Source organism: Spermophilus citellus (assembly GCF_964194105.1).
Source record: "Spermophilus citellus genome assembly, chromosome: 17".
In the NCBI taxonomy this organism is placed as follows: Eukaryota; Metazoa; Chordata; class Mammalia; order Rodentia; family Sciuridae; genus Spermophilus; species Spermophilus citellus.
The window spans coordinates 34703970-34717400 of NC_138199.1; the positions used below are offsets into that span (position 1 = coordinate 34703970).

At 37.5% G+C, this 13431-nt stretch overlaps 1 protein-coding gene across 1 annotated transcript in view; it reads right to left on the reverse strand.

The window, feature by feature from the left end:
- MYO1D (myosin ID) overlaps window positions 1-13431 on the reverse strand; it is a 310008-nt gene that overhangs the window by 211783 nt on the left and 84794 nt on the right. The window contains exons 2-7 of the mRNA XM_081270002.1: window positions 12622-12830; window positions 10830-10923; window positions 8405-8570; window positions 6717-6770; window positions 4901-4996; window positions 1544-1660 (exon numbers count right to left, since the gene is read on the reverse strand). Of these exons, the coding sequence (XP_081126128.1) occupies window positions 1544-1660; window positions 4901-4996; window positions 6717-6770; window positions 8405-8570; window positions 10830-10923; window positions 12622-12830 (736 nt within the window). The remainder of the gene's footprint in view (window positions 1-1543; window positions 1661-4900; window positions 4997-6716; window positions 6771-8404; window positions 8571-10829; window positions 10924-12621; window positions 12831-13431) is intronic.

Genomic DNA, 13431 nt, shown 5'->3' on the forward strand with positions numbered 1-13431 from the left:
AAAGAGTTTATGAATACTTAATATTTTCTTCTAATACTCTATTTTCTTTCATTTAAACTTTTAATCTACTGGGAATTTATTTTGGCATGTATTGTAAAGTAAGACTCTGACTTTACTTTTTCAGATGGTTAGTGCCCCAACACCAGTTCTTGGGTTGTCTAGTTTTTCTCTTCTGACTTGAAATGTGTGAGTGTGTGTGTGTGTGTGTGTGTGTAAGTTTGCTCAAGTGTTTAAATGTATTTATGTTCCACTCACTAAATAAACAATAAATATTTATTAACCAACAACCAAGTGTCTAGCATATCAACTGATCTATTGATTAACTTGTTGATTTGGTGTTAAATTTTTATAACAAGTTTTAAGACATCGTAGCATTTACTATCACTTTAACTTTGGCAGAATTCATTTTGTCTTCTCTCCTCCCTTCCTCTACCCTCTATTCTTCTTTAACATTCTATTTGATCTTCTTACAGGTTTATTGGTCTAGGTAAACTCTAGGATCATGAAATCAGTTAAGAACAAAATAAGGTTCTTGTCTGGATTCTGAGAAGGGCCACTGGATTCTATTTAGAAACTAACTTGAAGACACAAGAAAATGTATGATACTGCAGTCTTCCTAGACAGGAATATTTATTTATTTATTTGGCCCTGTGAGGAGCTGGCTGCCCCTTTGAGGTTATGCCACCCCTATAAAATGCCTTGTAACATTTTTCATATGGATTCTTCCTCCTCTTTCTCCTCATCTGATTCTTAAGGTTTTAAGCTTTAATACTATCAATTATAATTGTAAAATTATACTAGGAGCTAGGGACCTCATAGTCACCAAATGGTAAGGCTTTTTTAAAATTTGTTTTTAATTCCATGTACTTCTGACTCAGAGTTAAATCTTGTTATATTGAGGAGAAAGGTAATTTTTGTTCCAGATTTGTATCTGTGTCATCCTTCATGAACTGTAAGGTTGCATGTTCATAAAGTTTCCAACACCTCCAATCATATTAGGGATAGTGAAATAAACCCAGAAGGTGGTTCTTCATTTCTCCTGGGTTTGGGGAGCTATAGTGGAAAACCCCTGGACCACAGGTGTGTGGCAGTGGCTTGTGGTTTTGGCCCTGTGAGGAGCTGGCTGCCCCTTTGAGGCCATGCCACCCCTATAAAATGAGATGACTGAAATCCAGTACTGATCATCCATGATCTTATGTTTCAAATGCTATTAGAAATTTACACTATTAGTAGTCACATTGTTGTTGGAGTTTTTTCTCCTCAAAATTAACTAGTTCAAGGCTTGACAATATCATTGAGACAATGAGCTGAAATCATAGTTTCAAAACCCACAGTGGTTTGGAAAATCCCTCATAATATTATAAAATAATAGTGAGAACCACCGATTAATTTCTTCAAAATGTGAGCCAAGTTTTTCTTTAAATAAATTGCTTTTTAAATCCACAGAGAGAAAACAAAATTTTCTTAAAGAGTATCCTGTCTCCACAGGGAGCCAAAACATTCTGAGAGGTGAACCCCACTCCAAGTACACACTCCCACTCACCAAGTGAAGAATAGTAGCCAGAATTTTATATACTGTTTGAATCTCCTCGGGTTTGAAGCCAATTACTTTCATGGCATCAGCTACAACTTTGAATTCTGCAGCATCATTAATAGAGGACTAGAAATGAAAAGGGAAAGCCTAAGTCAAGACATTTCATATTAGCATTAAAATCTAACAATTTTGAAACTAAGTTCAAGTTTAGCCATGGTCTTGATGTCTTTGGAGTAAATCACTCGAGATGATGAGTATCCAGATAATAAAAGTATTTCAGGGATGGGAACATCATTCAGCACATTTACAAGCCCACTTGGGTGTGATAGCCATCTACCTAATATAAAGCACTGTGCACTTTTCTGGAAGCTTCAGTCCTGAGTTGGGATCAGACATACTGATTAGCACTCCTGATCTGTGAGGGCAAAGGCATGGAATGCAAGATCACAAATAGAAATGTTGAATGTGGGAACTTTCAAAATATATGATTGGCTATTATCATCTGTGGCTCTTTCTGCATAATTTATCTCCCTCTCTTGCATAATCAGACTTTTTATTTCCCAGATGAGGAAAGCAGGCCCCCAAGAGCAAAGCAGCCTGTCTCAGTCACTCGGCAAGCTGTGAAACAGACTGGGACTGCTTCACTTTTTCATTCACTTGGAAATAAGTCAGATCTTCTAAATGTTCAGGGGAGTTTGAGGATGAATCACCTGCCCTTATGGAGCCATGGCTATGAATTCAGGCTGTGAATTCAACAGAACTTCATAATAAAGCAATGGTTAACTGCCTATGTTACAACTTTTCCCAAAGCAGCCATTATAGACTCATCCTTTTCTTGGTGAGTTGCTGCTCTTGCCTGGACACAGAGACCCAGCATGATGCTCACCTGATGAGGGAACCTCTCTGCTGAGGAACACATGCTCCTCTGGTATCCAGGAGATAATCAAGCAAGAGGTTGCACCCTACTAATTTTTTTTATAACCTTAGGAAAGATAATTAACCTCATTGAGTCTCAATTTTTGTCATGGTTAAAATGGACATAGTATATTTATTTTAGTACTAATGTGAAAATGGAATGAGAATTTGTATAAGGTATCTCCCTAGTTAATAGCACATAAAGACACACAAATATCAGATACTACTATTATTGTAAACCACAACAATGTTGAAATTGCAAGGCAACTGCAGAAAAGTTCTAAAAGTGTGGGGAACTGCTTACTGTTTCCCCAACACCCCTTCCACCCGACTTGTTTCTTACTAACAGAACATTTGTTTACTCCTCTCAAAGCACACAACTGGCCTGCACCTCACCTCATGGGTACATCTCCACTGGTCTAAACTAATTATGGGGCTCTTGTTTCCCCTGCCAATCACCTGGTTAGCCACAGGCATGTGATGCTATTTTTGATCAATAAGAAGCGAGGGAGGGAGAGAGGGAGAGAGGAAAAAAGAGAATGAATAGAGACAGATAGATATGTGCGTGAAGTGAGTGTTCCAGGGAGAATTATCCCAGTTTATAAAGGGATATAATGCCAGGAATATTTCTTTTGCCTCTGACTTCTAGAATTTTGAGACTATGAGGAAAACCAGACTAAGAGGACAAGATAGTCTCCTGAGTAGAGGAAAGCTGTAAGTTAGTAAGACAAACAAATAAACAAACAAACAAACAAACAAAACCACCTGGGTTCCTAACAACATGTGGAGGCAACAACCACTTCTGGAAGTGCCCTGTCTCGAGGCTTCTTGTCTTGTAAGATAAGTAAGCAACCCATGGTATCTTAATTGTGTAATGAGTTCTACATCTTAAGACTAGTTAAAAATATGTAAAGCAATATTTCTAGAAAAAATTATCATTAATTTATATTTGTCTGCAAGGGAAGACAATAAGAATTACACTGTAATATAATAAAAACAAGTTTACTTATTGTGTGATTTCATTTCTAAGCATGCACACAAACCCTGATCAATTATTATTATGTCTGGATGGTAAGATTTAAGCATATTTTTGCTTCCTTTTGGTTCAACTTTATTTTAGGTTTTAACTCAGTTGTTTTTGTTAGAGGGGAAGCGTGGGCGGGGGAGGGAAAGTAGATACAGACCACTTATCAATAAAAGGGAATGTAAGCTGAATTTAACTTAGAAAAAGGTCTAAATATTAACTTAATACTTTCTTTCTTGTGGGGGCTCTACTTGGGCCAAAAGTAATTTGGTTAATAAGACAATCTGACTAAAAAAGAATGTTTCCAGCCACTGGCTTTCTAAGTGTTGATTTTATAATCCTCTCTATATATTCAAGTACCTCTGATGATTCTCAGAAAGGTGGAGTGTTGCCCTCTATTGTTCTATTTTCAATTAAATTTCAGCCAAATATTTCTGCTCTGTGAAAAGTTGGTGTTATCTAAATGTCAAATAATGGAAAATTAATTGCAAAAACATATTATTTATTTTTATGCCTAGTGATAAAAATGGAGCTAAACCAGTAGTGAAAGTATAATTAGCTGAAGGTAAATAATAAAAAAAAAATTAAAGACATATATTCTACAGCTTAGATCCTTTTTTAAGTTTATTTTTCATCCAATGAGAAAAGCAATGCATCTTTCATTAAAGTTTAAAATGTTGAAGAGTAGAACACAAATATCCATAATATCACCCTTCCTGAATAAATAGTTAAAAAATGATCTATGTCCTCCAGATCTTTATTTAATGCATTTATACCTTTCCTCCTGCAAAACAGAATAATGTAATTATTGCTTATAACCTACCACCAACAAACAGCTGTATTATCACCAATAGTTGTAAAACAACTAGCAGAAAGTTAATTAGAAATAAAAGAGCAAAAATGTACGTGCACATGTGTATGTGAGTGTTTGCACGCAAAGGGAGGGGGAAAATGGATTAATTTTGAAAGCTGAATACACAGAAATGCCCCATGGGCCAAAAAACTATTTCTAGGATACATGGAAATCAGCATCTGGGGGAAAAGCAGTGAATGGAGAATCAGAGTTCTTTTTAATTTTGTTTTATTTTACTAACTTGCCTTTGGCCAAATCATAGGAAATCTTAGAAGGCAGACCTCCTTGTTCTACTAACATCTTTATAGTAGCAAAATATTGGAATAGGATTAAAAACATTGAACACAGAAAGAACCTTCTTTTCTGCTAAATGGTGACAAAATATAGGGATGGATTATTTAACACAGTTGTTGACTATAATGTACTGTCTCTCTGTCTCTGAGAGTTTAAAAAATAGAAGAGAATTAGAAGAAATGTGCGTTTGCCTAGAGGCAGCAGGCTCAGTCAGATGAATAGCTAATGTCCCTTCGGATTGTCTGATTCTGTATCTGAACAACCTTGAAGAAATTCCCACCTTTAACTGAGCTCCAACATGGATGTAGTTGTAGGATGAAAGGGATTTTTGCAGGTGTAGAGAGCGCAGTATCTGCTCTGACCCTCCTTGGAGTAGCTGAAAAACATTTCATTAGAAATAAATTGGTAAGATATATACGGAGGCAAATATATCAAATACCCTACATTTATGTCAATCTGGGGGATTTTGGCTTTGAAGAGTTTTTAAAAGTTGTTTGCGCTTTTTGCTTCTTTTTACCTGAAGGTAAATAGCTTCAGTGTCATAAGTTAAGCAGAATGTTATATGATACAGGACAAAAGGTGTGAGTAGGATTATCTGGAAAACAGCACCCTGGCCCTGAGGGGGTCACTTGTTTAGCATCCTCAGTACAGAGGGATAGAGCTGTGCCTCTGAATCTGGAGAAAGTCAACCCTCCGCAGAGTGAAGAGACATCCCAGGTGCTCAGTGTGGAGGCACACCTGCGAGGAGACTGCTTTTCTTCACCTGTTACCTTCTGCTGTAACCACTCAGTGTTGGATGAAGACACATTTTAGCACCTTCATTCAAGGGGGAAAACACTGGGAAAAAGTTTTGAGTACCTGAAATTAACAACTTTTCTGCTTGTGGTAGAAAAACAGTTCACTCAAGACACAGCCAATTGTCAACAAGAATTGATACAAAATCGACAGCCCTTTTATAGAGAACATGCCTTTGGTGAGGCACTGTGTTTAAATTCTCTATGTTGAACTGTATGCTTTGGTTTACTTAAAAGGGGTAACTATCAGACTTTGAAAACCGAGTTTTCATGCAAACACCCCAGAACTTGCATGTGTGAGTGAGGGGTGTCCACCACAGTAGTTACCAGACCCTATGGGACACTGTGCTCGACTGCACGGTGGTCCTTCAATCACCTGCATAGACAGCTTATGCATGGAAAGCAATCTCAATTGATTCAGAGCTTTACTTCTTAAAAATTCAAATTAATATTGCCTAATTTGACCACTCTATTTATTAGCCTTGGTTTAGATCAGTTTGGGCTTTAAAAAATCAAACTTGGTTTCTTAATGCAGATTCCATAGCACAAGGGACAGTTAAAAGATTATGGCCTAGACTCTAACAGTATTCCCAAAAGAATTGTTCAGTTTTTTTCTCCCCTAAGCTTTGATGGGATAAAGACAATTCTCCCTTGAATTTATAAATCCTGGTTATTTTTTTTTAAAGAAATCATATTGCTTTAGAGTCTCTTTATAATAGCAAAATAAACTGAATTTGCATTTCCAGTTCTGGAACTCAAAAATATAGGGACAAGAGCTTCAATTAAAAATAAAACCAGGGCCAGGGATGTGGCTCAAGTGGTAGTGCGCTCGCCTGGCATGCGTGTGGCCCGGGTTCGATCCTCAGCACCACATACAAAGATGTTGTGTCTGCCGAAAACTGAAAAATAAATATTAAAAAATTCTCTCTTTCTCTCACTCTCTTTTTTAAAAAAAACCTTAAAAAAAATAAAACCAAATTAATTTAGCATATTGAGAATTGACCATACCAAAAATTTTCATGGTCATTACACCATTCTCTGCACTGCAAAGAGATGCGGATGATGCTCAATCTAGTTCATCTGATTGGTAACCACCTGCTAGCCCTCACAAATGGTCATACTAATTAAATCTCTTATGAAGCATGTGGGGTAAGGTGTGTGCACATGTGTACACATCTGTAATGTGTGTGGACCAATGGGCACAAGAGAGGGAGGGAACAGGGGAGAGCCCAATACAAAAACACCAATTTCTGGAGCAGCTGGGTAAATGATCAATTCTCTGCCCAACAAGAGATCACTAACCTGATAGAAAGAGTGAAAGCTTCTTTCTCCTGGCTGCTGCACAATCACTCGAGACTAAGGAAAAACACATTCAAATGGTTAAATTCAAAATGTGCCCATAAAATAAAACGGAAGCCACTTTCTTAGGGAATCTTGTGTCTCCAGTGCATTTCAATGTCCTAGGACAAGGAATAGTTCTCATCTAAGACTAGATCTTCCCTGTTTCTCAGGCATTTTTTTTTTATAATTCTTAAAACAGAGGTTCCTAAAACTTTCTGAGCAATGAAGCTATTTTGATTTTTCTTTTAAACCCGGAGCCTAAAGATAGTATTTTGTGAGGTTTGGAGATTGGAAGTGGGGAGAATAGAAAGGAATGCTTAGGGAGGACTATTCTCAACATTCCCTTCCCCAGGGTCTGCTGGCATTTTAAAGAGTAAGGCTGTATATCCTGTAATAAAACCAGTTGCGCAAGATCAGTCCCTAGGGACTCCTGCCTTAGATGGTTCCAGAAAGACTGCTGTTAGGATAGGGCTCAAAATGTGTGTTCGTCCAGTCTGAAGGGATTCTTTTGATTAAACATGTGTGTAAAGCCATGAAATATTTTGTAAAAAGAAGACTGATAACACTTGGCATTTCCCGTCCTTTTTTAACAGGCTCTGATAAAACACTCATTTCCTTAACACTCTGACCTCAATATAACAAAAATAAAGATTATGCTGCATTATACTGCCCTAAAAGAAGCTACAGAGTAAATGGGACGGGAAATCCTTAACTGAGAAGGCATGTCCTCTTAGGTCAGAGCACAACTTAAGGTGGAGACTCAGCTCTATTAAGTACAAGCTTAACAGTGAATCTTGGGGATGCACGTGCTCCTGCAGTCAGACCAAGCGATGATCAAGATTAGTTAGGACATGACTATTCTGCCAGTCCCAAGAGGAAAGTTTTAATTGGAATCTCCTAGAAATTGGGCCTAACATTTGCTTAGGCAGATAAAACATATTCCAAGTTTTCACTGACCAAATACAGTATGCTTTATAATTAGGATGTAAGATCGCAGAGTACATATGTGATACTACAAAGCAGTGAACAAATAGAAACTAAGAAGAAAAGGAAATTTCAAATTAATTAAAAAGAACATGGATGGAAGAGGGTGATAGATAAAGACTAGAACTGACGAGTCCTAGTTGGTTTTTGGTTAAACCTGACCCAGAAGTTTGTGTTCACTCTCTTTCAATCCCCCTGCATATTGGCCCTTTCCCCCAAAATCTGTATCTACCAAATCCATAAATTTTTCCAACTTGGTATTACAAGTGCTAATAAGAAAACACAAAAGGAGAATCTTTTTTTTTTTTTTTTTTTTTTTTAAAGAGAGAGTGAGAGAGGGGGAGAGAGAGAGGGAGAGAGAGAGAGAGAGAGAATTTTTAATATTTATTTATTTTTTTTAGTTCTCGGCGGACACATCTTTGTTGGTATGTGGTGCTGAGGATCGAACCCGGGCCGCACGCATGCCAGGCAAGCGCGCTACCGCTTGAGCCACATCCCCAGCCCCCAAAAGGAGAATCTTATCACACAAAGCTAACTTGAGGAGGGGGAAAAGGATTAAAAACTAATTTAAAGCTAAAAAGTTAAATTCTACAAATAGAATCAAGTATTTAAAAAATAACATTTAGCATTTATAAACATTATCCTCAGAAATTCGCACACTTTACCTTCTCCAATAAATAATTGTTGATATGCCCACCAATAGGGTCTCCTTTGAAATCAAAGTTGATATCCATGTATTTTCCAAACCTGCTTGAGTTGTCATTACGGTTGGTTTTGGCATTTCCAAAAGCTTCCAAAACACAGTTGGACTTAAGCAACATATTCTTCACTCTTTAACACAGATAAGTGAAAGTCATTATAAAAAGTTGCAGAGACTAGGATTTTTTAAAAATTGGACTTTGCTAAAATATTCACATATTTATTGTAAATATGCAAATATTTACAGATGGTAGCACTGTTTGCAATATTAAGAAAACAAAAACAACTTAAATGTGCACTAAGGGGGCAGATAAAATACATTTTTGTTTTCCAATATAATGGAATGCTACATAGATGTTAAAAAATAAAGAAGTACATCAACATATACTGATACAGAAAGGTATCCAGAAATGTACTAATGGATGTGAAATCAAACTGAAAAATAATATGTATTGCAGGACCTGAGTGTCTATGTGTGCACGCAAACCAGGGAATGTCTGTGCACACAAACATGTGTTAGTAAACCTCTATAGATTTGGAGGGAACAGCACATGCCACTATGTGATCTAGGCAAGAGGTTGATAGGATAGGCAAGGGGAGATTTCAGGGAACTTTTACCTTCAACTTAGTTCAATAATTTTTTTTAAAAGAGTATGTTTTATTTCTGTAAGGAAAAAAATTTAGAAAGTATATTCTGAAAAGAAAAAGAATAGATGATACAGTAGAGGAGAAAAAAATTAAAAGTATTTGCTTATCAAGCCTAGATTAGTGACATTTAAAAGACATTGTTTTAGTTGTTGATCAACCTTTAATTAATTTATTTATACACGGTGCTGAGAATCTAACCCAGTGCCTCACACATACTAGGCAAGCGCTCTACCACTGAGCTACAACCGCAGCCCCAAATAATGACATTTTATTGTACTTAGTTATACCCAATAAATTTGATCTTTACTAATTTAGGAATTGTTCATTATTTTGTTTGAAGCTGTGTGAAATCTCTCCTTTGTATCAGTCGTGGAATGCATTTTTCACTCAATAATAACTTTTTATAGAGTAGTCTTTCCCAATGGATATATTTTAACTTCATGCTAGTCCTTATGTCTTGCTTTTACTTCTCTGACAAAATCCCTCTCATACAGGCATACCTGCAGAAAAGCAGCCTCTAAAACAGCCCAATGGAACAGATCCATTGTTCTTCCCACGAATACCGCAAGTGACCCTTCAGCCTTATCACCTCATAAATTAAAGTATACTTTTAAAATGTGTGTGGAAACTTCTTGCTCAAAAAGGAAACTATAAAACTATGGTAAGATATGCTTGTGAAAGACTAGTGTTTACATGCCTTACTCTACTCCAAGAAATAAAATTAATTTCATTCTCAGCTAGTTATTCTCCTGAGCTCCTAAGGAAATGAGGAAACCTTGATCAAATCCTCATCTTTGTGAGACTACAAGGTCAGAAGTGGGATATGGCACAATTAAGAAGAATGCCTGATTAATGATGGAAAGCGCTAACCCATGTAGGGCCACTGAGTCTATATTTTCCTCTTCATGTCAGCCCAGTTCCCTGTCTTCCTCATTAGAAAAATGAAGACTGTGATGCCTAGATGGGATGTGACTTCAGGAAATTAACAACCCCCTTTAAAGCTGCTGCCTATTAGGAAAAGATTCTTTTTCTCTTCCAAAATGCTGCACCACATAAGAAAGTCAAGTAATTTTGCTTTATAATCACACCTTTTAAAAGCCCATCCATTCATTCCTGAAATGTTTGCTGAATAAACGCTGTTTGTCAGTGGGTCCTACCTGCAGGGCTGTGCAGACCAGCTGTATTGCTCATCGCAGCGTGAGCAGCAGCGTGGCTTGGCACGAGCCCCTCTCAGGGGTGAACCTTACTTAGAACTTCCAACATGGGCAGGTTCTGGTTGCAGCAATGATGGGAAGGCACAGATAGGCCTTCCAGACCAGCTTCACTCAGAACACAGTTTAAAAATAAAACAAACAAGGAACAAGGAACTTGTGACAGCTTCGACAATAAAGTACAGAGTACTTTATAATGTACTAGAGTACATTATAACAGCTCTGTTGACTGCATGTAAGGCAGCAGTTATACTCTCAACTGTTTCAGAGTAATAAAAAAGAAAAAAAAATGTATATATATATATATATATATATATATATATATATATATATATATAAAATATTTACTAGAGTAGTATTTTTCTACTAAAAACAAATCTAGAAATAGAGTAACATAAATAGAATTAGGGAGATATGATATGCAATATGAGGATCAAAGCAGTTTAATTATCAAAAAATTGTTTGACACCCTGCCAATCTGTAAAGAGAATGGGGCTCCCGCATTACCTACTTGTTGTCCGTCAAGCCTTACCTTTCCACCTCTGCTCTCTGACTGGGGTTGGTGATGGCCGCAATGTACTGCATGATGTACTTACTGGCTTCGGTTTTACCAGCTCCACTTTCCCCTGGAGGAAAGAAATTGTGCAAGACTTAACATCTTAATTTAAACCAAGATTAAACTAGTTTTCAGTAGAATAATTTTAAATTTTGATGTTATTCACTTAAGATCCCTCATGCTACAGAGAGTCCTTCCATTTTGCAAGTTATCTTGCCCTGTATTGCCTCTAACAGATCTGAATATGTTGGGGGAGGGGAACTATTATAGAAGTAAAATAATGAATAGACTGAAGATCAAGGGTAAATTCTGGTAAACCATTCCTTACACTAAGTCTTATTTTGAGCCTTAATTTTAGACAATGACTTCTAAAACTAGTAGAAATGAAGCAAGGTTGTGATTCAAGCAGTGGCCAGAGCTAAATTTGTGTAATGTATTTTCTATGATGGAATTTCATTTAACTTAAAGGGGATAAATATAGGGTGTTCATTTATATATTTATTTATTTTGGATTGAACACAGGGGTGCTTAACACTGAACCACATCCCCAACCCTTTTAAAATATTTTATTTAGCGATAGGGTCTCACTGAGTTGCTTAGGAATATAATTCTTTTTTAAAACTAAAGTTAGAGCTGGGTGTCATGGCGCATGCCCATAGTCCTGCTACTCAGGGAAGATTGCCTGAGCTCAGAAGTTTGAGGCTAGCTTGGCAACATAGTGACACTTAGTCTCTTAAAAAAAAATTAGGAGCAATTGTAGTGAAGAAAAACCCTACCAAACTCCAGAAACAAGGTATCACAGAAAAAGCATGACACTCAGGATAATTGGTGGTAGAAGGAAGGGATCAATTTGGAAGTTCTATCTTATTTTTGACAATCAAAACAAAATAATGATCATAAAAGTGTTTTTAAAAGCATAAAACCACTAATAAACCTCACAAATGTGAGGTCTTATTAGCACTAACAGAAATTCCCAGAGGTGGGGAGAGGCCAACCTGGACTAGCCAACAGATATCTCCCAGTTCTCATTTCACTACACAAGATGCCTTGAAGGGCCTGAGGTACTTGGGTAGCTCAGCTCCAGTTCCTGCATGTGGGGCAGTAGTAGCCCAGGTCCCTCCACAACGGGCTTGAAAGCTCAGGCCCTGAGCTCCAAAGGCCTATTTTTGCCCCTGGGCCTCTGCATGTGCCACCACACCAGCTCCCAAGCAGACTTTGACTTTATTCTTCTGTTTGGAATCTCAGTATTTAATTTTCTTGGTTTCATTCTGTTACTATTTAAAATGTTTTGGTTACTTTTATCTGGTACTTACATGTGCTGGGGATAGGAGGGAGCATATTCCATCCTGGGTCAGTCTGCAAACCCATTGGAAGTATCACATAATTTTTTTTCTTTGAGATGGGTCTCCATTGCCCTGGCTGACCTTAAACTCCTAGGCTCAAGTGATCCTCCCCATCTCAGCTTCTAGAACCAGGACTAGCAGATGATCAGAAATGACATAAATAACTTGGTATTTAATGGTCATTACTCCCCCCCCCCATAAAATTGCTTAGGTTTTTGCCTTAAAGATTATTTCACTGGGGCTGAGGATGTAGCTCAGTGGTAGGGTGCTTGCCTGGCACACACAAAGCCCTGGGTTTGACTCTCAGTACTGTGTATGTGTGTGTGTGTGTTTGTTTGAACAGACACACATACATACACTCTCAGCAGTTATGTACCAAATAAATACATCTTGACCTTGGATGTACCAGGGACCCCTTCAAATACCTGATATCACAATACAGGTGTCTTTTGATCGCCTCTTCATAGCTTTGTAAGCAGCATCAGCAATAGCAAAAAGATGAGGGGGTCTCTCGTAGAGCTCGCGGCCTCGATAGTGCTCAATTGTGTCCCTCCCATAGATGTTCAGAGACTTGTAAGGATTCACAGAAACAACGACTTCGCCAATGAATGTGTAGATGCGCCCCTTCTCAAATCTGTACGGGAGCAAAACAAAGGAAGACATAGCTATGGTTATGTAGAAATGCTACTTCTTTCCTGAGCATCTCTTATTTCCAGTCAAGTTCAAATACCCCAGCAACAACTTCTGAACTGATGTGCCATTGATTCTGAGTTTGCTTTTAGAGACCACGTTTGAGGCTAGTTCCTTCCAATGCCACCAATAGAAAAGACCAGTAAGGATTAAAAATCAGCAAGGAAGAAGAATTTAACTTGTTGGAGGCCAAAGATTTACTGTTTCCAAAATATAGATGGCCAAGAAGAAAAAAAGTAAAATCAGTAGAAGAAAATCTCAGAGTTCTAGGAGAAAAAGAAATAATGTTGAACCACTCAGCTACATTTTCAATTACAAAGAGGCCTATCCAAGCACGAATATATTTCTTCTTTTACTTGAAACCTTGCTAAAATGTCAGGAAAGGAATAAAAACAGTAAAATCCATACCAGCATGGTAGAGGAGACACTTCTGTCTGGTATAAATAAAATTTATTTTTTTTTAGTGACAGCCTAAAATCCCATGGTGTAGGTAAATCACAATCTAGTCGATGATTCTCCTTCCCTCTGGAGACTATGTACAGTAC